The following is a 23,378-nucleotide window of genomic DNA, read 5'->3' as shown; positions in this document are numbered from 1 at the left end:
CTACAAATCTTCCATGCCTTTAATTCAATCATCCATCTTAGCTTCCATGCCATCTATCTTAGCTTCCACGCCGTCCGTCTTAGCTTCCATGTTATTCATCTTAGCTTCTACGCCTTTCTTTAAACCATCCATCTTAGCTTCCACGCCTTTCTTTAAACCATCCATCTTAGATTCTACATCTTTCTTTAAACCATCCATCTTATTTTCTGTTACTTTTTGTGCAAGTGAAATTTGTTGCACTTGGTCTCATAATTTTGATATATCATGTTGCATTTCTTCCTCTTCTTCAAGAGTCATGCTAGAGCTTTCAGGTTGCTTACAAGGTGTTTCCATTTTCTTTCTTCAGGGCATCAATTACCACTAATAATGCTTCACTATGCCCTTTGAATTGCTTCAAAATAATTTTTCAAACCAAGTTTATGCAAAAACAAAAATAAAAAACTACACACCTTTTTTCACTTTGTAGGAGCTCGATATTGAATTTGATGTATCTCTATAATTTTGGATCTCCCAGGTCTAAAATTGCTTCTTATAGTGACCCTCTGAGTAATATTTCTAACCCCCAAGTCTGATCAATATTGGATTCTCCAATGAAGAGTTATGCCAAATCTCCTACGATGACCTAAGTATAGACTCGTTCAGTAGAGAAACTTGTACGATGTGCTACAGGTCATTGTTTCAACCTTAGGTTTTGAAAATGATACCCAAACAAACTACATTCCGTCCTCTTTCTGTAACTTCTTACGAAATTCAATCTGATGCTAACAGAGAAAGTTATGATGATTTTTCCAAGGTGACCTGTTTGGAATGTAATTCGGGATTTTACAAAAACCCTAACTTCCTCATATTATATCTCCGCAAATATAGCAAGACAGGATCTAAAATTCGAAGCTGAGGTTTAGACTGATTTCTTCTCAAATGAGATTTTTTTTTAGCTTCTGAAACTTCATAGCGAAAGAGTTATAGTGAACATTCCACGATAACCTGTTTTAGATGAGATTCTGGAGCTTGCAGAAAACCCTAAGCTCCTCAGATCTTATCTCCAAAAATATAGCGAGACAAAATCTGAAATTCAAACCAAAGGTTCAGTGAGATTTAGTCTCAAATGGGTTTTTTTTTAGCTTTTGAAACATCACAGAAAAAAAGTTATAGCAAAAATTCCATGATGACTTGTTTGGAGCAGCGAAACCATAGAATCCAAAGCTTTGATACCAAATGTTATGGGACGAGCCCACAAAAAGATAGAAAAGATAGATCAACGTCTTAGAATTCAACCTCTTCGAGGGGGAAACCTCCTTTACATTACATAAATGAACAATTCTTGGATGATTCAAATGAGAAAACCTCCTTTCTATATATAGGAGTCTAAGGGGTCACAATATAACCAAGCCAACCTAACAATAATAATATAAAGGCACAAAAATAATAATAGAGGGATTATATGGGGCACAATAATAACAATATGGAGACAACAGGGGCAAAACAATAACAATAAGGGATACAACAACAATAGTAATGGGGGAATCACTAGTATTATAGGAACCTAACACATAAGCACATGACCATGCAACCATGATTCTAGCTAGGGTCTAGTCATCAATGCACGATATCAATAACAACACACACCAAAACCTCATGCATGAAAACCACCATCATTGAGTCACTATACACTTGGCCATAGAAAAAATGAACATGAATAAGTGATGCATAACCATCCACACATATTCCTAAACACGTTTGATCAAGCATGGGTGCACGATACTTGAAATCAAACCTACAAGAATGGTACATGTAACCGAGCATATAATAATGTAACCAACCATAAAAGAATGTAACCAATCATACTATAATGATACATGTAAGTGACATAAATCGACATGTAACCAGTCATATACTCATGACGATGCATTCCACAACAAAACATCAAGTTTCAAAATGACAAGATCACTTCAACCATGAACAACATCATGCAAATGCAACAAGCACATCGAATTCAAGTGTGAGAGAAACACATGAAATTAACATGCATGCATGACCAACACATAGCCCATCGATTTCGAGGGGTGAGCCATGCTCTGATACCACTCTGTATCACCCTCTTCCCACATCTATCCAAGAAACTGGCCAGCTAGGGTAAACATGCAACAAGAGGCCACTATGATATGACTCGACCTCCTAAGTCACATTAAGGAAGTGCAACCGGTGGAAACACACCATACAAACATTCAATATCAACTATAGGACTCTTAGGAACCAATCCAATACTCTAGACATCTTGCCCTTGGGTCCCACTGAAAGTTTGGACAACTTAAGCCTCAGTCGCTCTCATGTTGTAGGCATGACGGTGTCAAGAAACCGAAATTCACTCTCACAAGATTACCTGCTAGCGATTAGAAACTAAATTTGTCAATGATATGCCAACGACTCCATGATTTGAGTCACTTTTTCAGGCCCAGAGCCCAGGTCACTGCCAAGAATTGAACCATCTCTTCATATCAATAAAATAACATGGAAATGACAATACTAAAGAAAATACTTGTTCAAGACCTTCACTCGACCCCTACTAGCCATGACATGCATTTCGTCAAACATATCGCGAATATGTAATCTACAAGTGTAAATAAGAGTTCTGAGCATAGGGGTCTCATAACTAGCTAAGAATCACTAAGAATCATTGATGCCTCAACACCTCAACTGCCATTCCATCCATTAGGTCATATATACATTAATCATTTAATTACAAGTAAAAACATGATGAGAGCCACACATGGCTGCTATTATAAAACACATACATAACCAACATAATAGGGACAAAAATATCAATGAAATCATAGTCATATATACCACATATAATCCATCATAATACTCATAGAAATAAAAAGAGAAATAACCTTTCATTAATGATACAAAATCCAAACTCGGGATGGGACTTCCACATTCCACCCAATCCTAGAATGGCTAAGAAAAACCTCTCTTCATCCATTCACCCTTGTGCCATATTCCAAGCATGAATGTGGGATCTCATAGAATACATCAATCAAAACCATCCAAGGCTTCCAGAGGCCATCCACGTCAACCCATAAGATAGTGATTCCACCTCACTATCAGACATCACAAAACCATCATTAGATTCGTCTCCATCCAAGCCTACCAGGGCTTCGAGAGCATTTTTCCAACTAAGGCTTCCGATACTAGTAACTCAACCCACATATTATGTATGGTTTCTAGAGTATTTGTCCAACCAAGGCTTCTAGGACTAGTAACTCAACCCACCGAGGGATTTTAGAGAATTTGGCCAACCAAGGCTTCTAGGACTAGTAACTTAACCCAAGCTAAGGAAACATGAGAACCAATCAAAAGCAAACAATGAAAGTAAACCCACAATCACCATGGATATCCAGGAGATGAAAATGCTAGGGAGTCCACTGTCAATCTTGGCCATCCTCCATGTTAACGACAAATCACAACCGAAAATCCACGTTTATATGCGATGCATGCCAGAACTAGTGAAGGAAATATAGCAACTCAGTACCTGCAAGAAAATATGATGTAACTATTGATCTCGATGCCATCTTGTTCTTTCCTACTCTTCCTTTACCTTCTTGATCCAAGAATCCAAGTATACCACACCCACCAAGAGTGTCTAAGAAAACTCGAAGTCTCCAAGAGTATGAGAGAGAGAGAGAATAATGAGAGAGTTCCAAAACTAAATTGACAAAAGGTTACCAACTGATCCTTAGAAGCCTTTTTATGAATGAGGCCTCTATTTTCTTCATTTTCCATTATTTCCCTTCAATTTTCTCCTCACATGCAACCTATGACCTTTCATATCCCTTTTCTCCCAATTTCCATTATTTTCATAATTAAATGTTTCAAAAGTGCCAATTTGCCTTTCCAAAGCATTAGCCATTGCCTTTGCCAATTTCCTTAGCCATAAAAAATCACAAGTGATCCCCATCACTAGGATTTTGCCCAACATTCAACTTGGAATAAGTGTCCCATCTTCTGTGGTTATTATTTTTCCTTTATTTACTTTTATTACATTGAATTTTCACCAGTGCTATTACAAGATCTATGAATAACGAGGAGTATACTAGTAGGTTCTTGGATTTATTGAGGTATATACCTTGTCTTAAGGAGGAGAAACCTAATATTCAGAGATTCATCATTGGGTTGTCGGTAACATTGAAGGACAAGATTGATATTGATGAGCCTAGATCATTGGAGGAAGCCATAAAAAATATAAAGTGTGGTTATGAGCAATCGAAATATATGTATGAATCCAAATAGGAGTGCAATGGTAATGACAATAAAAAGGGAATGTGGGATAAGAAGCGAGGAGGATTACAAGATATAAGAAACAAAGAGAACGTAGTATCACATAAGAGGTTCAATACAACTGACAAAGGACAAGGATTTTAGTATGAGGAGTAGAACAAGGGTGATGACAGGAAGCCTTTACAATATTAGACTTGTAGCTAGGATCATCGCAAGAGAGATTGTGTGCAACATTAGGGTGGCATAATTCAGATTTACAATGCTCAAGAAGCACAGACGGTTGGGGATGTTAGATAGAGTATTCCTCGAATTTATGTATCTTTGGATAATAAGCAGGTTGATCAACATGCATATATTATTGAGATGGAAGGTAATATTTGTGATCAAGTTGTTTCTATTTTGATTGACCCTGGATCTAACTATAGTTATATCAGTCATGACCTGGTGGATAAGCGTGGTTTGAATAAAGATGTACATGCATATTCTTGGTTAGTGTATTTGGCTACAGGTACTAAGAAATGTTTTCATCATTGAGTAAGAGTTTGTGCATTTGAGTTGAATGGTATGTCTACATCAACGCATAAGAATGTCCTTACATTGGGTTCGTACAATATGCTTCTAGGTATGGATTGGTTGTATCTTCATAGTACTAAGGTAGACTGCTATGATAGGGATATTGAGTGCTTTGATGACAATGGAGAGTAGAGATTCTTGCATGATAAGAAGAAGGTGACACGGGTTAGAATGGTTACAGGTATGTAGGCAAAGCACAATTGTAGGAAAGGGTGTGTCTTATTTGTAGTGCATATTTTCAGTGACAAAGGTAAGGATGTTGAGGATGCTGAGGTCTTGAACAAGTACCCAGTTTTACAACAGTTTCAGGATGTATTCCCAACAAATATCTCAGAGTTATCGCCTCAAAGGCACCATACAGGATGAGCACTCTAGAGTTAGTGGAATTGAAGTTGCAGTTGAAGGAAATGCTTGACAAGGGTTACATTAGGTCAAGTGTGTTGCCTTGGGGTGCACCAATGTTGTTTGTGAAGAAGAAAGATGGTACCCTCAAGTTATTCATCGATTACGGGTAGCTGAACAAGGTGACGATTAAGAATAAGTACCCTTTGTTGAGGATTGATGACTTGTTTGATCAACTGAAGGGAGCAGCGTTGTTTTCAAATATTAAGGGCTAGTTTTTAACCCTCAATCGAGCTATTTTTTTAGCTCCCAATGGCGCTTGAATGGATCGATTGAGCCATTTTTTTTCCACCAAAAAATAACCTATTTCACCAAGAAAATTAACCCAGCTCCATGTTTTTGTCCATAATTGATATTAATACATCGCTTTATATAATTTACATGAATACATTAAAATAATTGTTGAGGTCACCTCAATATAATGATCTTCATCTATGTGTTTGCTGAGAAAAGCTGTAGGTAGCATGTAGAATCCCAATGAGGCATCAATTAATGGATCCTGATTGAATGTCGATGGATTGATAGGATTGCAGTGAGCAAGTCGATGCATGGGTGCAATACTGTGTCCGATTACATACCTCCGTATATCTCTTGAAGTGTTTGTTTGCATGGGTTTCCTTGTAACAATGGTTGTCATGCTATTCGTTACATGAATGTTCTCTAGGGGTGGGGGGGGAGGAGGGGGTGTTGCCACATCCCATCGAGTCATCGGTTGGTGGGGAAATAAAAACACAACATTGCCCTCCCCCCTCCCCCCCATTTTTCCACCTTGGTTACCCCATATGCAGATATTAAATGTCCTATTTATTATTATTGAATAGTTGATTAATGTTAGTAAATTACATAGATCATAAATCTTAGGTTTCTATGTAATCATGTGATTCATGATGACTATATAGATGGGTGGTCCATTGTGATACATTGATATCGTAGGGGGTGATAACTTTGATATAAAAAGGTATCAAAGTAAGAAGAGCCTATGAAATGGGAAGAATAAAATAAAAATGAGGAAGCAAATGTTATGTTCATAGAGGATAATATGATGTTGCGTAAGGAAGATTTGTTGCTAGACTTATTGGAAATGTAACTAGTTTCGGTCTTCATAATTGTTGTTGTACTCATTTCAATATGTATTCTATGTAACGAATAAGAGAAGAAAATAAAAAGTTATTATTTTAAAGCATAGGTTTCATGCTCATTATTGATGGTATTCTAGGTAAAAGCATGTTCGTCATGCTTCTAGGGTTTGTTAGGTCGTAGGAGTTACTGTCACGAGTCAAGAAAGTCAACATCATGTTTATAAGACCCTTCTAGGAAAAATGTAATTAAATAAGGAATTATTTTTAAGTCTAGAAAGTCCTGTAAACTCCAAAAGTACAAGTCAGTCCCGGCAGCTTCAAGTCAGCCTAAAGAAGTCAATTCAACCCCTTGTAAAGGCTATAAATACAAGTACTTCGACCGCATTTGTGACTCACTCACTCACAAGTTCGATTTGAGGAAGGAAGTTGGATCTATAGGTGGGAAGCAAGAGAAAAAGATAGCGAAGGTCTAAAAGAAGAAAGGAAAGATGAAAATCTTGTGTTTGGGCTCTATTTCTCGCACACATGCAAAGGATTAGGGTTTCTGTAGCTTCCAAGAAGGCCAAAATTGCAGGTTCGAGTTGCAGTATCAATTAGCTAGGAGAGAAAGATATTCTGGTTTGACTTCGTTGATCTTGGAAGGAGATGGCTGGATTAAGGAAGACTTCTTTATTTAAGAATTCAAATAGAACAAGTTATTATAAAAGTAAAATAAAATAAAAGTTGAAAGCATTTTGTTTTGAACGGAACCAATAAAGACACATCACCACTTATAAAAAAAAAATTGAGGTGGTGAGGAGGTATGTATGCATACTCATCCCTGCATTTATGATATTAAACCGATGGTTTTATTGTAAAAAGATTGTTATTATAAACGAAAGAGTATACGATTAGAGATGTTAGAAAATGATTTAGTGTCACCTTTCCCTAATTTTTCCAACTCACGTAAAGACCGGAAGCTTACGCGCATTTATCTCATCGCATTTTCTCGAATGGCATCTCTCATCGTTTCAGTCAAATTTTTAGCCACACGCCATTGTCTTTTCCCACTCTGTCACGCCATTTCTCGTGACTTGTCACTCACCACCCACTCTAAGGTCGAGTTACTTATCTTTATATCTCCCGCTCTATACGGCATTTTCCGCATTTGCACGGCAAGACCAGGAATCCTAGAAGTCAATAGGTCGAGTTACTTTATCTTTATATCTCCCGCTCTATACGGCAATTTCCGTGTTTATCGCTGCAACTTCTTCCTTCACCACCCACCTAGGAGACCTATCAATAGGTCGAGTTACTTTAATGAGTTACGCGCATCTCTCATCGTTTCAGTCGAGTTACTTTATCTTTATATCTCCCGCTCTATACGCCACTTTCCGCGTTTTTACGGCCCCACCCATGACGCTATATCTCCCGCTCTATACGGCAATTGCCTAGGATTACATTTTATATTAAATTATATTTGAAATTTTCGAAGTCACTTCATTAATTTTATTGAAGTAGTGGTTGAATTTCCTTGAATTTATGACATGTGTACTTAATTTAAAGAGATCATTTTCGTTTCTCTATTATTGCTTTTGAATTTTTCAACTCCGTTTTTAATAATTTTCTCACATTTCGTTTCTCTATTATTGCTTTTGAATTTTTCAACTCCGTTTTTAATAATTTTCTCACATTTATACCTAAATTTTTGATGATATAAAAGTATAAACTACTAAAATCGTTATATATAAAATGGTTGGTACATATTGATAGTTTTAAAAACATTTATATTATGATACATCTTAAATTGCTAAATTTAAAAAATTTATAAAAAATAATTAAATTATAATTTTATTTAAAAAAAAATCATTATAAAAAGATGTGATATATGAGTTAAACATATATACATTTTAAAAAATAGGTAACAAAATTCTTAATCATGGATATTGTTCCCCACTTCACTTTATCATGGAGATTCTTAACTTGTAAATTGATTTTGTTACAATACTATGGACCAATACCATTACTCACTAATACCACATTGCCTAAAAAATCATAACTTACGTTGATATGACACATGTTAATATGAAATTTTTTTATTAATTATTTTAATTAAAAAAATTTGAGATAAATCTCAATCTTTATTTTGTGACTATTTTAAAATATTGTAGAAATTAAAACCATATCATTCACTTAATAATTAAACTATGCTATTATAAACTAAATACACACCCTAAACCTGAGTTGTGAAATATATAACATAAACAACTTCATTCACGTAAAGATCCAAACTTACCTCTTTCAACCAATATTATTGTCTCAAGCTATCTACAGTAAATTAATTAAAACATTAACATTTATTTAAAAATTCAAATAGAACAAGTTATTATAAGAGTCAACTAAAATAAAAGTTGAAAGCATTTTGTTTTGAAAGGAACAAATAAAGACACATCACCACTTACTCTTGTAATTTTTTTGAACTGAACTGAATATATATACATGCTCATCCATCCATTTATCATATTAAACGGATGGTTTTATTGTAAAAAGATTGTTATTATAAAATGTTTTAGTGTCCACTTTCTTCGAACTTACTCATCGCATTTTCTCGAATGACATTTTCTCGTGATTGGTCACTCACCACGGAGTCAATACGTCGAGTCAATACCGCAACTTCCTTCAACCCTCTCCTCTCCCTTTCCACTTTCTTTTGCATTTTCTCGAATGGCATCTCTCATCGTTTCAGTCAACTTTTTAGCCACACGCCATTGTCTTTTCCCGCTCTATACGGCACTTTCCGCGTTTTTTACGGCCCCACCCAATAGGTCTTTCTATTGCAGTTGTCTATAACGCGACTTTTTGAAAGTCTTTCTGGCGAATTTTTCTGGTCGAAATCCGGCAGGAATTTATTAGAATGGCAAGTTTGATAGCTAGTTTCTGCACAATGAAAGCGTCCCAGGGGTTTTCGAGGGTGCTGAATCCAAATATGCAGTTAAAAAACCATTTTAACTGCAATACATCAAGATTTAACCTCAATTTCTTCCACCGGATTTCGTCACCGGAATCTCCAAAAAGTCGCATTATAGACAACTCCCTTTCTATTCCGCCCGCTCTATACGGCAATTTCCGCGTTTATCGCTGCAAGACCAGCCGTCAATACCGCAACTTCCTTCACCCCTCTCTATACGGCAAGACCAGCAGTCAATACCGCAACTTCCTTCACCCCTCCCCTCTCCTCTCCCGCTCAATACGGCGATTTCTCTATCCCTTCCTTCCGTGTTATTGCTGTGAGAGCCGCTCTCCTCTCCTTATAAATATGTACATATGTCTAGCAACACAACTCACTATTCATCCTAAAGGCGTTTTGAGTTTCTGAGACGGAGAAATGGATCCTAAAGGCGTTGTTATTGTGATGCTACCCTGCTTCCTATTCATGGTGGCCACTCTAACTGTAAGTGCAGCAGCTGTTAATTTGAGTAATGATTCTGCTTCTTCTTCTGATGAATTTGCTTTTAATGGACGTGCTGTGCTGGACGAGAAAAGTGACAAATTCCGATCATCAATGGACCGTCACGAGAAAAGGGATATTGAAGCTCTTCTGGCTTTTAAAAGACACATCAAATCGGATCCATCTGGAAAGCTGTCCAGCTGGACTGCGGAGAACTCACTGAAGGTGTGCTCCTGGCATGGTATTACCTGCAGGAAACACACTAGAAGAGTTGTCGCTGTAATACTTCCTAATACCAGATTCTTGGATGAGGATCACGGATTGAATGGTACCCTTTCCCCATTTCTGGCCAACCTCTCCTTATTGCACACGCTGGATCTCTCCTGTAATTATTTTACAGGAGGAATTCCAGCTGGATTCGGGCAGCTTAAAGCGCTGAGAATACTTGATCTTAGCTACAATCAGTACCTGGGAGGATCTATTCCAAAAGCACTGTGTAATTGCACACGCCTCAAAAGGATCGACCTTTCAGGAAACAACTTCACAGGGACCATACCAGCAGACTTTGGTCGCCTGATCGAGTTGGAACAGCTCAGCATCGGTTATAATCAGCTGGGTGGAAGTATTCCAACTTCTTTGAGCAACTGCACATCTCTCCGTACATTATCCATTTCAGGTAACAATTTTACAGGAGGAATTCCAGCTGAATTCGGGCAGCTTAAAGCGCTGAGGATGCTTGATCTTGGCTACAATCAGTACCTGGGAGGATCTGGATCTATTCCAAAAGCACTGTGTAATTGCACACGCCTCAAATTGATCGACCTTTCAGGAAGCAACCTCAGAGGGACCATACCAGCAGACTTTGCTCGCCTGATCGAGTTGGAACTGTTCATGATCGATGATAATCAACTGGGTGGAAGTATTCCAACTTCTTTGAGCAACTGCACATCTCTCAGTGAGTTGTCTATTTCAGGTAACAATTTCAGTGGTCCTTTCCCTTCCACCTTAAGCTACATGAGAAACCTGTCTTCTCTTGACCTGCGGGAGAACAATTTCAGTGGTGCACTCCCTTCCACCTTGGGTTCGCTGAGAAGCCTGTCTTGTCTTGACCTCTCATATAACAATTTCAGTGGTCCTCTCCTTTCCACCTTAAGCTACATGAACCTGTCTGGCCTTGACCTTTCATCTAACCATTTTAGTGGTCCAATACCTTCGACTTTGGGTTACTTAAGAAACCTAGGTTCTCTTGACCTTTCATCTAACCATGTTAGTGGTCCAATACCTTCGACTTTGGGTTACTTAAGAAACCTACATTCTCTTCATCTCCACAACAATTATTTAAATGGTCACATCCCTATGCATTTGGGCAATTGCACTGCACTGACGTCCATGCATTTATTTGATAATATTTTGGACGGTAAAATACCAAATGAATTGGGGTTGTTGCATAACTTAGAGGAGCTTAGTTTAGAAGAAAACAAATTGTTTGGGAGCATACCATTTCAATTGGGTAATTTGAGCAATCTTAGAGTTATGACATTGCAAAATAATAATTTTAGTGGTGAAATTCCAAAGGATTTAGGAAATCTTCATTCAATCCAAGTCCTAAATTTAAATTCAAATAATTTAACGGCCATCCCATATAGTATAGGTCAATTAAATTCTCTTAAGGCTTTGCACATAAACAATAACAATATTTATTGCCCTATTCCTAATATTATTATTGGTCTAGTTTCATTGATCATTTTAGATCTATCTCAAAATAGTATAGAGGGACCAATTCCTAAGAGCTTTGACAATTACACTTCTCTACAATGGCTAGATTTAAGTGCAAATAGGTTGACAGGGGAATTGTCTAATCACTATGCATTATTCCATAACTTGGTGATGCTAAATATTAGCTATAATAATATCCATGGTGATATTCCTAAATGGATTACAAATCTCACAATGTTGAGTTATTTGGATTTATCTAATAATAAATTGAGTGGAAGAATCCCATTTCACCTTGAGAGACTTAGGGGATTTGCACCCAATGTATCTTTACTTGGAGGAACATATGCAATATTTATCGCAGATTTTCTTCCATCTCGATATTCATTATCCCTTTATGTGGAAAACACTTTCTTTGATTTGTCTAACAACAATCTTGTAGGAGAAATACCTGCAAGCATAGGGAGTATGAGCAGCATCCGATGGCTAAATCTGTCTGGGAACCAATTTGAAGGGTCAATACCTACATCTCTTAGTAACATATCTGCTTTGGAGGTGTTGGACTTGGCCAAAAATAATTTGAGTGGAAAAATTCCTCAAGAACTCTCTAACTTACATTTTTTGCGGGTACTAGATGTTTCATGTAACAGCTTATGCGGGCCAATTCCAACAGGGACACAATTTTCAACTTTTGATGTGGCTTCATTTCAAAGTAATAAATGCTTATGGGGGTGTCCTATAGATCGATGTAGTAATCAAAAGGAAAACCCTATGATAGAGGGTAATAATACTAGCAATAATCCTCATGTTAAAGTGGGATGGTGGAGTCGTGTAAATGAAAATATGTCATTGTTAGCATTGAGTATAGGAACAGGGATTGGATTTGGGGGAGTTGTTGCTATGTTCATATTGTGGGAGAAAGCTAGGTTTTGGGTGTTAGCTTTAACCCCAAAAAAGCCACAAGTCTTTTATGGAGTGTATAGACTCCCTACATAGTAAGTAAGACATTGTATATCATTACATCAAAACATGAATAAAAGGAACTAGTACCATGTGTTGTTATGTGCTATTATGAGATTTATATGCGTGTCTGTTAAAATAGAAAATAAAAAAGACAAAATTGTAACTAATAAGCAAGAAAAAAATCTTCCACAATTAAATTATTGTGCAAATCATAATACATATAAAATTAGATATTTAAATTTTTCCAATTTAAAAGAAAAATAATTATCATTTCATAATACAAAATAATACTTATAAAACACAAAATCGTTATCAGGTTGATGTTATATATAAATATATAAATGTTTATATTATTAAATATAATATGGTCTAATTTCTTTTGGATAAGAAATGAATTATACTTGGAAGTATATATTTATGTTTCCCTATTATCGTCCAACTCAGTGACTCGAGCACCACTTTATTCACCCTACATCATGCGCAGTTTCCATCCATTCTTTACCACTCACGCCATCTGTCTTTGTACGTTCACTTGACTTTTACAACACACTTATTACTGCACGGCTTACCACGCGACACCCACTACTGTACGGCTTTACAACGCCATTGTTTTCTGGCTCTAAAGGCCATTTTCAAGCCCAATATATGCTGAGCTCCACAGTGGCTCCCAGGATTCCACTTTTTGTATTTACTTACAAGATGTTTTTCACTTGAAAAAAAATTAATAATTCAATCCCATTCACATATCGATTCCATAAACAAATGTCTGATTAACTGCCATCAAAATCAAATTATTGATAACAAACCGCACAAAAAAAATAAACATATGGTCTTTATTTATAAAGAAGCTCACAAATAATAACAAAATCTTAATTAAAATCTTGCACATTAATTTTTTTTACAAAAGATAAAAAATACAACACAGAAGGAAGAAGAAAATGTGAGTAGAAACAAAAAAGTAGGTTTTAGGTAAATGTGTATTCATTTCTCTACAACCCAGCCTTTACCCTTGCATAGGGATTAACAAAGCAATGGAACAATTTTAAAAATATTGGTATGATGAAAAACAAGATGGAAAGGAATATCCTAATTACAGTGATTTGTTTTGATTTTCAGATACACATGATCTCTGCATAGAGACAGATCAATAGTGCAATATGAGAAGGATTTGCTTGATATCTTCCTAATTGAGTTCCATGTAATGACCTTCTGTAAAAGATGTTAATCACATTGTTGAGAATATATGACTCATTTTTAACATATTTCAGAATATTTTAGAGCGATTGAAGAGAAATATTATTAAAAATAACTTGAGTTTAAATACCCTCTAATGAATATAACTTGGGATTTTCATGTTCATCACAATCATTCATATATATATATATAACACAAATAAGAAAAAAAAATAATAGTTTTTCTTTTCTTTTTGGAACAACTCTTTTTCTATATATATATAACAAATAAGAAAAATGTTAACAATATTTTTTTTTTCGTTTTGGAAAAACAACATTTGAACAAATTATGTATAGAGACAAACACGTGCATAACAATGAGATTTTGCAATTAGGATGGTCAATGATGTTGATTTCTCTTATGTTGATAGTTGCTTGTGTCATTCTTTTACTTAATTGATTAAATTCTTCTTTTGCTTATTATTATGATGTTCATCATCAAACAAATACCAAAACATGAAGATCATCAAAAGAAAATACACACCAAAAGGTGATTCGGTAACTGCCCAGCTAATATAAGTATTATTGTAAAAAAATTGTTATTATAAACGAAAGAGTATATGATTAGAGATGTTAGAAAATGATTGTGTCCCACACCCATTCAGCTTTCCCTAATTTTTCCAACTCATGAAAAGACCGGAAGCTTACGCGCATTTATCTTTCCACTTTCTTGGAACTTACTCATCGCATTTTCTCGAATGGCATCTCTCATTGTTTCGGTCAAATTTTTAGCCACACGCCATTGTCTTTTCCCACTCTGTCACGCCATTTCTCGTGACTTGTCACTCACCACCCACCCAAGACGCCTAGGACTCAATAGGTCGAGTTAGTTTATCTATACGGCACTTTCCGCGTTCCAAGACGACTAGGAGTCAATAATTAATTCATTGAACGCGACTAGGAGTCAATAATTAATTCATTTATATAATTAATTTATATAGGAGTCTTATTTTTCTTTATTAAATGTTATTACATGAACTTTTCACCAAGGCTGTTATAGTAGGAACTTTGGTGTAGGGAAAACAATGACCAACTTGCATAGGTACATGTATTGGTCCAAGATGCAAAAATAGGTAGCTAGGTTCACAAGAGCATACATGCTTTATTGTACCAAGCTTAGTAATAGGAAACAGTGTCTAGATCATCCCACTATTACATATAGTAATAAATTTCGATGAAATATAATGACAATTTGGCTAAATTCGTTATACAATAGGAAATTATAAGAATTAATTCATTTATATAATTAATTTTAAATCCGGCCCATGTTTGTCGGTATTGCAATGAGATATCTCCACATTGTCATAATTATGATGATATTCTCCATATCATAGTAAAGACGACGGTATTCGACAATTATCACATTATAAACAAAAATCCCCTTTTTGACCAATCATTTCTATTCATTGAGCTACTAATTGAACGGTCGGTCACTTTTTGACTAGTCAATTTTGACTTTGTCAACTATCGTCAAAATTTTGATGGTATGTAAATTTATAAATATGTTTCTCTTAAGAGACGTTGCGACAATTTATAAGGTCTTTTTTTCGAGAAGGAAATATATTTCTTTTTAGATATATGAATTTCATTACAAAATATAATAGATCTAGTACACCACTCAATTTTATAACATAATCATCGCATAACATTTTAGTGGGGAAAAATGTCAAAAAAATTATTAGGGCAAAAAGTCAAAGGAATGATGGGAGATGTTATTTCCCTTATTCTAAATGTGTGGGCTTACATCACGTAAGAGTTTTAAAAAGAAACAACTAAAATACATTGTAGGGAAACATGGGCACATTGAAGGGGGATTGAAGGAATATCATTCCTTGGTTAGCTATGTATTCATTATTTATTGTGTTTATATTAATTGCATTTGTAAAAGTTTATATTGTTATAACATTTTTTATGCATACTAATTTTGTATGACACTATGTAATTATAAAATCATGCTACCCCCCTAGTCGGTGTTCGAATGCCCCAAGTAGTAGTAGAAATGATGTTGTACAAGCTGAGGAACATGGAGAAAATATTGAAGATCAAGTTAATGATCCTATGGAAGAAATTGACAATAATAACATAGTTCAAGATGATGGGACAAATGAATTGATCCAAGATTTATTCGCTCAACTAGTCAATGATCAAGATGAGGAAAATGATGATAATATTCTTGACGAAACTATGTTAGAAAGGCAATGATGCCACTTTACGAAGGCTCAAGACAAAATCTTCTCTCTTCTACATGATTGTTGGTGAGCTTAAAAGGGTTAACTAATAGTTTCTCAAACACTTGTATGACACATATCCTAAGGTATGTAATATGTTTTATCACATATTTTACATAAAGGTTGATTTTTTCCCTTTGTTTGTGTTAATTAATGTGTAAAATAAGAATGAAATATTTACGATTAATATTACTTACACTAACTAGTGGTTTTTCATGGTATAGATTGCTAGGTGAAATTATGTTACTACCCCCAAATATTTTACCTTACTAAGATTTATATGCCACTATGAAATAAATTTGAGCGGATTATCAAGCTATAGATGCATTTTCTAATGATCATATTTTATATTATGGAAAACATGCATCAAAAAAAGTTTCCCATAATGTTAGAGTAGTAGATATCGAACCCGATCAAATAACAAAAAAGGTGCATGAAAAGGTTCTTTGCCATTTTTCCAATAATTCCACGTTTGCAGTGATTGTTCATGTACGAAAGCATAACACAGTTTATGGATTACCATGCACATAAGAGAAGTGGAGAGGGTGTTATTCAAATGCCTACAGATGGTTATGATTTAGGGAAATTTAGGGAAAATGCTCATTGTATAAAGATGAAGCTCATAATGTTAAGATTTCATTTGCAGTTGATGGTTTTAATCTATTTGGTGATCTCAAGTCTATTTACTCAATGTGGCCAATTTTTGTTATAAAAAAATAACCTTCCTCCTTATATTTCAATAAAGGGGGAACACATAATGTTGACAATGATTGTTATAGGTATTTATTTATAGTAATTTTTCAATTGCAACATTTTTCATTTCTCTTGTGTGTTTCGTAATGTGTTATATTTGTTTATTTTCTTATATATATACATATCATGGTAGTAACTTTGTGTAATTTCAAACAATTAGGTAACTACCAAGTTAAAGATATGAATGTATATATGAAGCCTCTTATCAACGAGTTACTAAAGTTATGGGTCAACATCACTATGTATGACATCTGTTAACCAATAAGGTAGAGGAAATTTCAATTCCATGGAATACTTGTATGAACAATTCATGATGCTCCAGGACTAACATGTTTTGGTGGCAATGTTCCAATATTTCACTTTAATAGTATATAATTATTTGAAGATGCAACACATGGTTTTTAAATAATTGCTTTATATAATTGACATTAATACATTAAAGGAACTATGGAAGCCACCTCAAGATAATGAGCGTCATCTCTATCTTTGCTAAGAAAAGCATTAGATAGCATGTAGAATCCCAATGAGGCATCAATTAATGGCTCATCATTGAATGTGGATGGATTGACAAGATTGCAGCGAGCCATTTGATGCATGGGTGCAGTACTGTGACCCAGTACATACTTTGGAATATCTCTTAAATTGTTTGTTTGCATGGGTTTCCTTGTAACATTGGTTGTCATGTTATGCATTACATGAATGTTCTGAGGGGGTTGGGGCATTGACACATCCAATTGAATCATGGGTTTGTGGGGCAAGGGAAAGAGGAATTCTGCCCCCATTTTTCCACCTAAGTCGCCCCATCTGTAGATAGTAAATGACCAATTTATTATTGTTGGATAGCTGATTAATGTCAGTAAATTACACAGATCATAAATGTTGGGTTTTTATGTAATCATATGATTCATGATGACTATATAGATGGGATGGTCCATTGTGAGACTTTTCTATTGTAGCGGGGTGCTAACTCTTGCATAAAGTGGCATCAATTTAAGACTATGAAATGGGAAGAACAAAATAAAAATGAGGAGGACAATATTATGTTAGTAGAGGATAAGATGGTGTTGCATAAAGAAATTTTTTTGCTAAACTTGTTGGAAATATAACTAGTTCCAGTCTTCATAATTGTTTTTGTACTCATTTCAATATGTATTCTATGTAACAAATAAGAGAATAAAAGAAAAGGTTATTATTTTAAGGCATGGGTTTCATGCTCATTATTGATGGTATTGTACGTAAAAGCATGTTCGTCATGCTTCTAGGGTTTTTTAGGTCATATGAGTTATTGTCATGAGTCAAGAAAGTCGACATTATGTTTATAAGATCTTTCTAGGAAAAATGTAATTGGATAAAGAATTATTTTGAGCCTAGAAAATCCAGGAAACTCCAAAAGTATAATTCGGACCTGGCAACTTCAGGTCAGCCTAAAGGAGGCAATTCAACCCTTTAGAAAAGCTATAAATACAAGCACTTCGACCTCATTTGTGTCTCACTCACTCAAAAGTTCAATTTCAAGAAGGAAGTTCGACCTATAGCTGGGAAGCAAGAGAAAAAGATAGAAAAGGTCTAAAAAAAGAAAGGAAGGAAGGAAATCTTTTTTTTGGGCTCAATCTTTCACACACATGTGAAGGATTTAGGGTTTCTGCAACTTCCAAAAAGGTTGAAATCGTATGTGTAAGTTGTAGTATCGACTAGTTGTGAGAGTAAGATATTTTGTTTTAACTTGGTTGATCTTGGAAGAATTCTTGAATGGTTGAGTTAGAGTTTCTACAACATCTACGGGGCTAAAGTTCTAGGTTGAAGTAGTAGTACTGAAACTGGAAAGTCGAAGTTTCAGTGTGAAGCTGGATCAGGGAAAGACTTGACTAGAAGTGTTGACTTGGTACTTGGAGGAGGACTTCGTCTAGGGATTGGGTCTTTGTTGTCTCATTTGAAATTTAGAGGAAGAGGGAATTAAGGCTAGTTTGTAATATTTATATAGAAAATGATTAATAAAGAAAGAAAAGAGACTAAGCACATTGTTAGTGTTTTTTCCTTTGAGTCTCCACATTTAATTTATTGTATTTATACGATGATGTCATTATTCATTACAACCAACGATCTATCAATTTTTGTTGTGCATACTTAATTAACATCATTAAATGATATAGGTCGTACATGTTGTTGGGGTTTTGTATAATTTATCATGTTTATATGATGATATCATCATTTATTGCAGCAAATGATCTATAGATTTGTTGTGCATAGTTAATTAACATCATTAAATGATATAGGTCATACATGTTGTTGGGGTTTTGTATAATCATGGGATTCATGAAGACAATTCGTTGTGCATACTTAATTAACATCATTAAATGATATAGGTCATACAAGTTGTTGGGGTTTTGTATAATCATGGGATTCATGAAGACCATGTAGAAGTGGTTCATTATAAAGAATTGACATTGTAGAAAATGGTTTCTCTTCTATCAGTTTCTCACACCTACTGATAATTAGTACTACAATTTCCTTAAAAGTTTTATATTAAATTACATTTGAAATGTTCAAGTTATTTCATAGATTTTATTGAAGTAATGGTTGATTTTCCTTGAATTTCTCATATTTGTACTTAATTTAATGACATTATTTGCGTTTCTTTATTATTGCCTTTGAATTTTTCAACTCATTTCAAAAAAAAATTATAGTAATAATTTTTTTAGTTTTTTACAATTTTCTCACATCTATACCCAATTTATGATGACATAAAAAATATTACTACTAACCTGACCATATATATAAAATGGTTGGTACACATTGATAGCCATCGAAACACTTACATCATGATATCGCAAATTTCCAAAGTTAAAAAAATTCATAAAAAATAACTAAATTATAACTTTATTTAAAATTATTACTATTAATTATAAAAATAATTGATATATGAATTAAAAAAATTTACATTTAAAAAGTAGGTAACAAAATCCTTAACTATGGATATTGTCCCCCACTTTACTATGGAGATTCTTAACTTAACTTGTAAATTGAGTTTGTTACAATACCATGGGCCAATACCATGGCTCACTAATACCACATTGCCCAAAAAGCCATAGCTGAGATTGATATGAAACATCTTAATATGCCTTTTTTTATTAATCATTTTAATTAAAAGAGTAAATAGAATATAACTACTTTTGAGATAAATCTCAGTCTTTGTTTTATGGCTATTTCAAAATATTTGTGGAAGTTAAAACTATATCACTCACTTAATAATTATTGATAATTAAATGAAAATTTTAAAGTCTTATTTTGAATGTTATCACCATAATTACATAAAAAAAATAATCAAATACCAATAAAAAAATTAAAATTGATAAAAACATTTAAACTATGACATTATTCATAACTTAAGAATGAGAATGTAAACAATGTGCCATAATTATATAAAAAAATAGTCAAATACCAATAATAAATTTAAAATTGATAAGAACATTTAAACTATGACATTATTTATAATGTAAGCATGAGAATGTAAATGATGTGTCATGGTAGTATGGAATGTGGCCATTTTCTTTCAAAAAATTGACGTGAGGAGGGCTTGAATCTTGTTTTTGAAGTAGAAATAGATTCAACGCCAACAAAAATAGTTAAACACCCAAATCTTAAAGCTTAACAACTATAACTTAAATTTCCAAAAATATTCATGAAATTTATAATCAAAATCATACTGAAATTTCTATTTATTTTCTATCAAAAATTATACCTCATTAAACTATACCATTGTAAACTAAATGGACCACCTAAACTTAAATCTAAATGGTAAACTATAAAACATTAAACAACGTTATTTTATGGAATCACACTCAAATTTTTACCCACATGCCATTGTCTTTTCCCACCCTGTCACGCCATTTCTGGTAGAGTAGTTACTAGGAGTCAATACGTTGAGTTACTTTATCTTTACGCCGTTCCCCTCTGAAATCAACTTTGATCTCTGCCTACGTGTCATTACTTTGCACCCTTGGATGATATGTTAGACGATTGAGCCATCTTGATTCGTTGGATTATGTTGAGGTAGCTGCAACACCTTAACTGCATGAGCAGTGCATCCGCTTCGTCTCCTTGGGTACTGTATCGACGGCGGGGAGAAGATGCTCGTGGGCTGCTGAGTCTGCATCTGTTTGAATGGGCGGCGGCCGGGCTGAGGCCGCTAGAATGGAAACAGAGGCTTAGCATTTCCCTGGATGTTGCCCGATGCAAGACTTCTAATGGAAAATCGTTTAATTAAAGAAGCAATGACGAACTGTAGCTGTTGCCATTGTGGAGGACCTGCGATGCTCACGGAGATGTCTTTGGAAGACCAAGAACTGCGGTTGGAGAACATCAGATTAAAACATGAGGTTTGCTTCCACTGCCATTTAAACAAAGTTTAGCTTTAACTCTGAGAAATTAATATTGAAGGGAATTTTCCAAATGAAATCGGTGCATTTCATGTTCGAAACGGTTTCATACATTTATTAAAACTAAGCAAACTCTTATTTTTTGTTTCAGGGTATTGGTTTGAAGTTAAGCTAGGATTTTTAAACTTATATTTGTCATTTAGTTCTTCCTTTCAGTAGTAATTATTTGTTTTTCTTTCTACTGAAATGAAATTAATCCTGCTAATGCACGAATTGGTAAGCAGAAAACTCAGAGATTGTGGAAAACCGCCTTCTCCCAACTGGTTTTGGAATTGTGATTTTTCTTGTGGGAAGTGGGCTATATGTTTATGACCGTTTTTAACGATTTGTAATTACTAACTATATGATTGAAAGACCGTGGTGTTGATTTTTGGTTTGTAAGTGGCCCAATTTGACATTCATGGAAGCGTTCTATCAAACATTAAATTCTTAAAATAATTATACTGTGTTGGTGGGTTATAGAATATTATTTTCTGACAGAAATAATCGTATGTTTCTTTTCCCGATTGTGCAGTTGCAGAGAGTTGCTGCGATTGTAGAAAATCTGCCTGGAGCATCACTTTCCCCTGTACACGATACTTCTCTGAGCCTGGCAACTGGTAGTGCTGGTGTCATCAATCGTGTAAATCCTGCTTTCAATTCCCTGGACGGGCTTTCCACTGTCGATGTTGCAGGCCGACACGGATCAAGTCCAAGTGGGATCGACAAATCATCCGCAAAAGAACTTGCCGTGGCATCCATGAATGAACTCATCAGAATGGCTGGAATGCAACAACCTTTCTGGATCAAAATTCCTCACGATGGGATAAAGGAAACGCTCAAACATGATGAATATTTTCGCCAATTCCCGACGGCCAATGGTCCGAAACCGCTGGGATACCGAACTGAGGGAAGCAGAGGTGTTGCCACCGTGCTTATGAATAGCATGGATCTGGTGGAGATACTTATGAATTCGGTATGTAAGCAAACAACCACTGAATTGTACCACCACCATTTCATCTTCTTGCCTACTTGATCGATTTCTAACTACTGCTACTCTATACACGGTTGAACTAACTAACTGAACTTTCGTATACAATTCAGAACCGTTATTCGGAAATGTTCGCATCAATTGTTTCCAGAGCCACGACCTTGGAGGTCTTATGCGATGGTGTAGGGGATACCATGAACGGCAAACTCCAACTGGTATGTTAATCTTTTATTCAGATCTGAGTATTGTTACAGAGGGAAGTGAAATGCTCTAAAATACCTAATCAGATTAGGCCTCATTATTTAATTCAAGGATATTAGATTAAAAACATTTTAACTTTGAATTGGAAAATCAAGTATTTTCTCATTATTTAAGTCCAGGATTTTAGATTAAAAAAGCTTTAGCTTTGAATTAGAAATTTAAATATTTTTACTTTTCTAAAGCTTAGTAATGGTCTCTAGAATAGTTTATTTGTGAAGCGAATTATACATATTTCTTTATCGATTCAGAAGGTAGAATCTCATTAGATATACTGAATGTCATAACAGATGTATATGGAGCTCCATGCTCTCTCACCGCTTGGTCCGCTTAGAGAATTGTATTTCTTAAGGTTCTGCCAGCAGCTTGGTGCAGGAGTATGGACCGTCGTAGATGTTTCTGCAGACAGTTTAGTGGAGAACTCAATTCCGGCGAATTGCAAGAGGCAGCCATCAAGATTAATAATTCAAGACCTCCCTGGCAATTGTTCAAATGTAATTGCTCATAACAATTATTCCATGTTATCGAATTAATATCCATGGTTCCTTGCCTACAGGTTTTCATTGCTGACTGACTCATTAACTGTTTATAACAGGTTACCTAAGTAGAGCACATCGATTATGACCATAGAGGTGTGGACTCCGTGTATCATTCTGTGGTCAGCTCCGGATTGGCGTTTGGATCTAGCATTGGCTCTCAGCACTGCAGCACCAATGCCAACGTCTAGCTCTCATGGAAGTAAATGCAGATACGACTGGTAAACCTTGTTACCTATCAACCTTATATTCTATTACTATGAATCTATTTTCATCCAAAAATATTTACGCCGTAAGGCGTTCCCCTCTAAAATCAACTTTTCTCTCTGCCTACGTGTCATTACTTTGCACCATTAGATGATATGTTAGACGATTGAGCCATCTTGAGTCGTTGGATTATGTTGAGGTCGCTGCAACACCTTAACTGCCTGAGCAGCGCATCGGCTTCGTCTCCTTGGGTACTGTATCGACGGCGTGGAGAAGATGCTCGTGTACGAGTATATGCCCCAGGGGCTGCTGAGTCTGCATCT

General features: G+C 35.1%; 1 protein-coding gene across 1 annotated transcript; it reads left to right on the top strand.

Annotated features, from left to right (window-relative positions):
- Positions 1 to 9,559: 9,559 nt before the first annotated feature.
- Positions 9,560 to 22,916, top strand: LOC149200700 (uncharacterized). The gene is made up of 7 exons (XM_089401037.1): positions 9,560 to 11,391; positions 11,533 to 11,597; positions 20,886 to 21,024; positions 21,599 to 22,039; positions 22,168 to 22,269; positions 22,603 to 22,806; positions 22,908 to 22,916. Exons 1-7 carry the CDS (start codon positions 9,697 to 9,699, stop codon positions 22,914 to 22,916), a joined length of 2,655 nt encoding a protein of 884 aa, XP_089257163.1. The 5' UTR covers positions 9,560 to 9,696.
- The last annotated feature ends 462 nt before the right edge of the window (positions 22,917 to 23,378 follow it).

Source organism: Pinus tabuliformis, chromosome 2_1 (genome assembly GCF_031772625.1).
Source record: "Pinus tabuliformis cultivar Carrire ecotype Pingquan chromosome 2_1, CPIR1, whole genome shotgun sequence".
Classification (NCBI taxonomy): domain Eukaryota; kingdom Viridiplantae; phylum Streptophyta; class Pinopsida; order Pinales; family Pinaceae; genus Pinus; species Pinus tabuliformis.
The sequence above is the reverse complement of the archived record's forward strand: the minus strand, read 5'-3'. Positions and strand labels throughout refer to the sequence as shown.

What these genes read in the sequence shown, in the direction of transcription:
- LOC149200700 (XM_089401037.1), top strand. Translation starts at nt 9,697, where the DNA reads ATGGATCCTAAAGGCGTTGTTATTGTGATGCTACCCTGCTTCCTATTC. An exon ending in CTAGATTTAAGTGCAAATAG is followed by an intron (nt 11,598 to 20,885) that starts GTTGACAGGGGA and finishes GCCCGATGCAAG; the next exon opens with ACTTCTAATGGAAAATCGTT. An exon ending in ACATCAGATTAAAACATGAG is followed by an intron (nt 21,025 to 21,598) that starts GTTTGCTTCCAC and finishes CCGATTGTGCAG; the next exon opens with TTGCAGAGAGTTGCTGCGAT.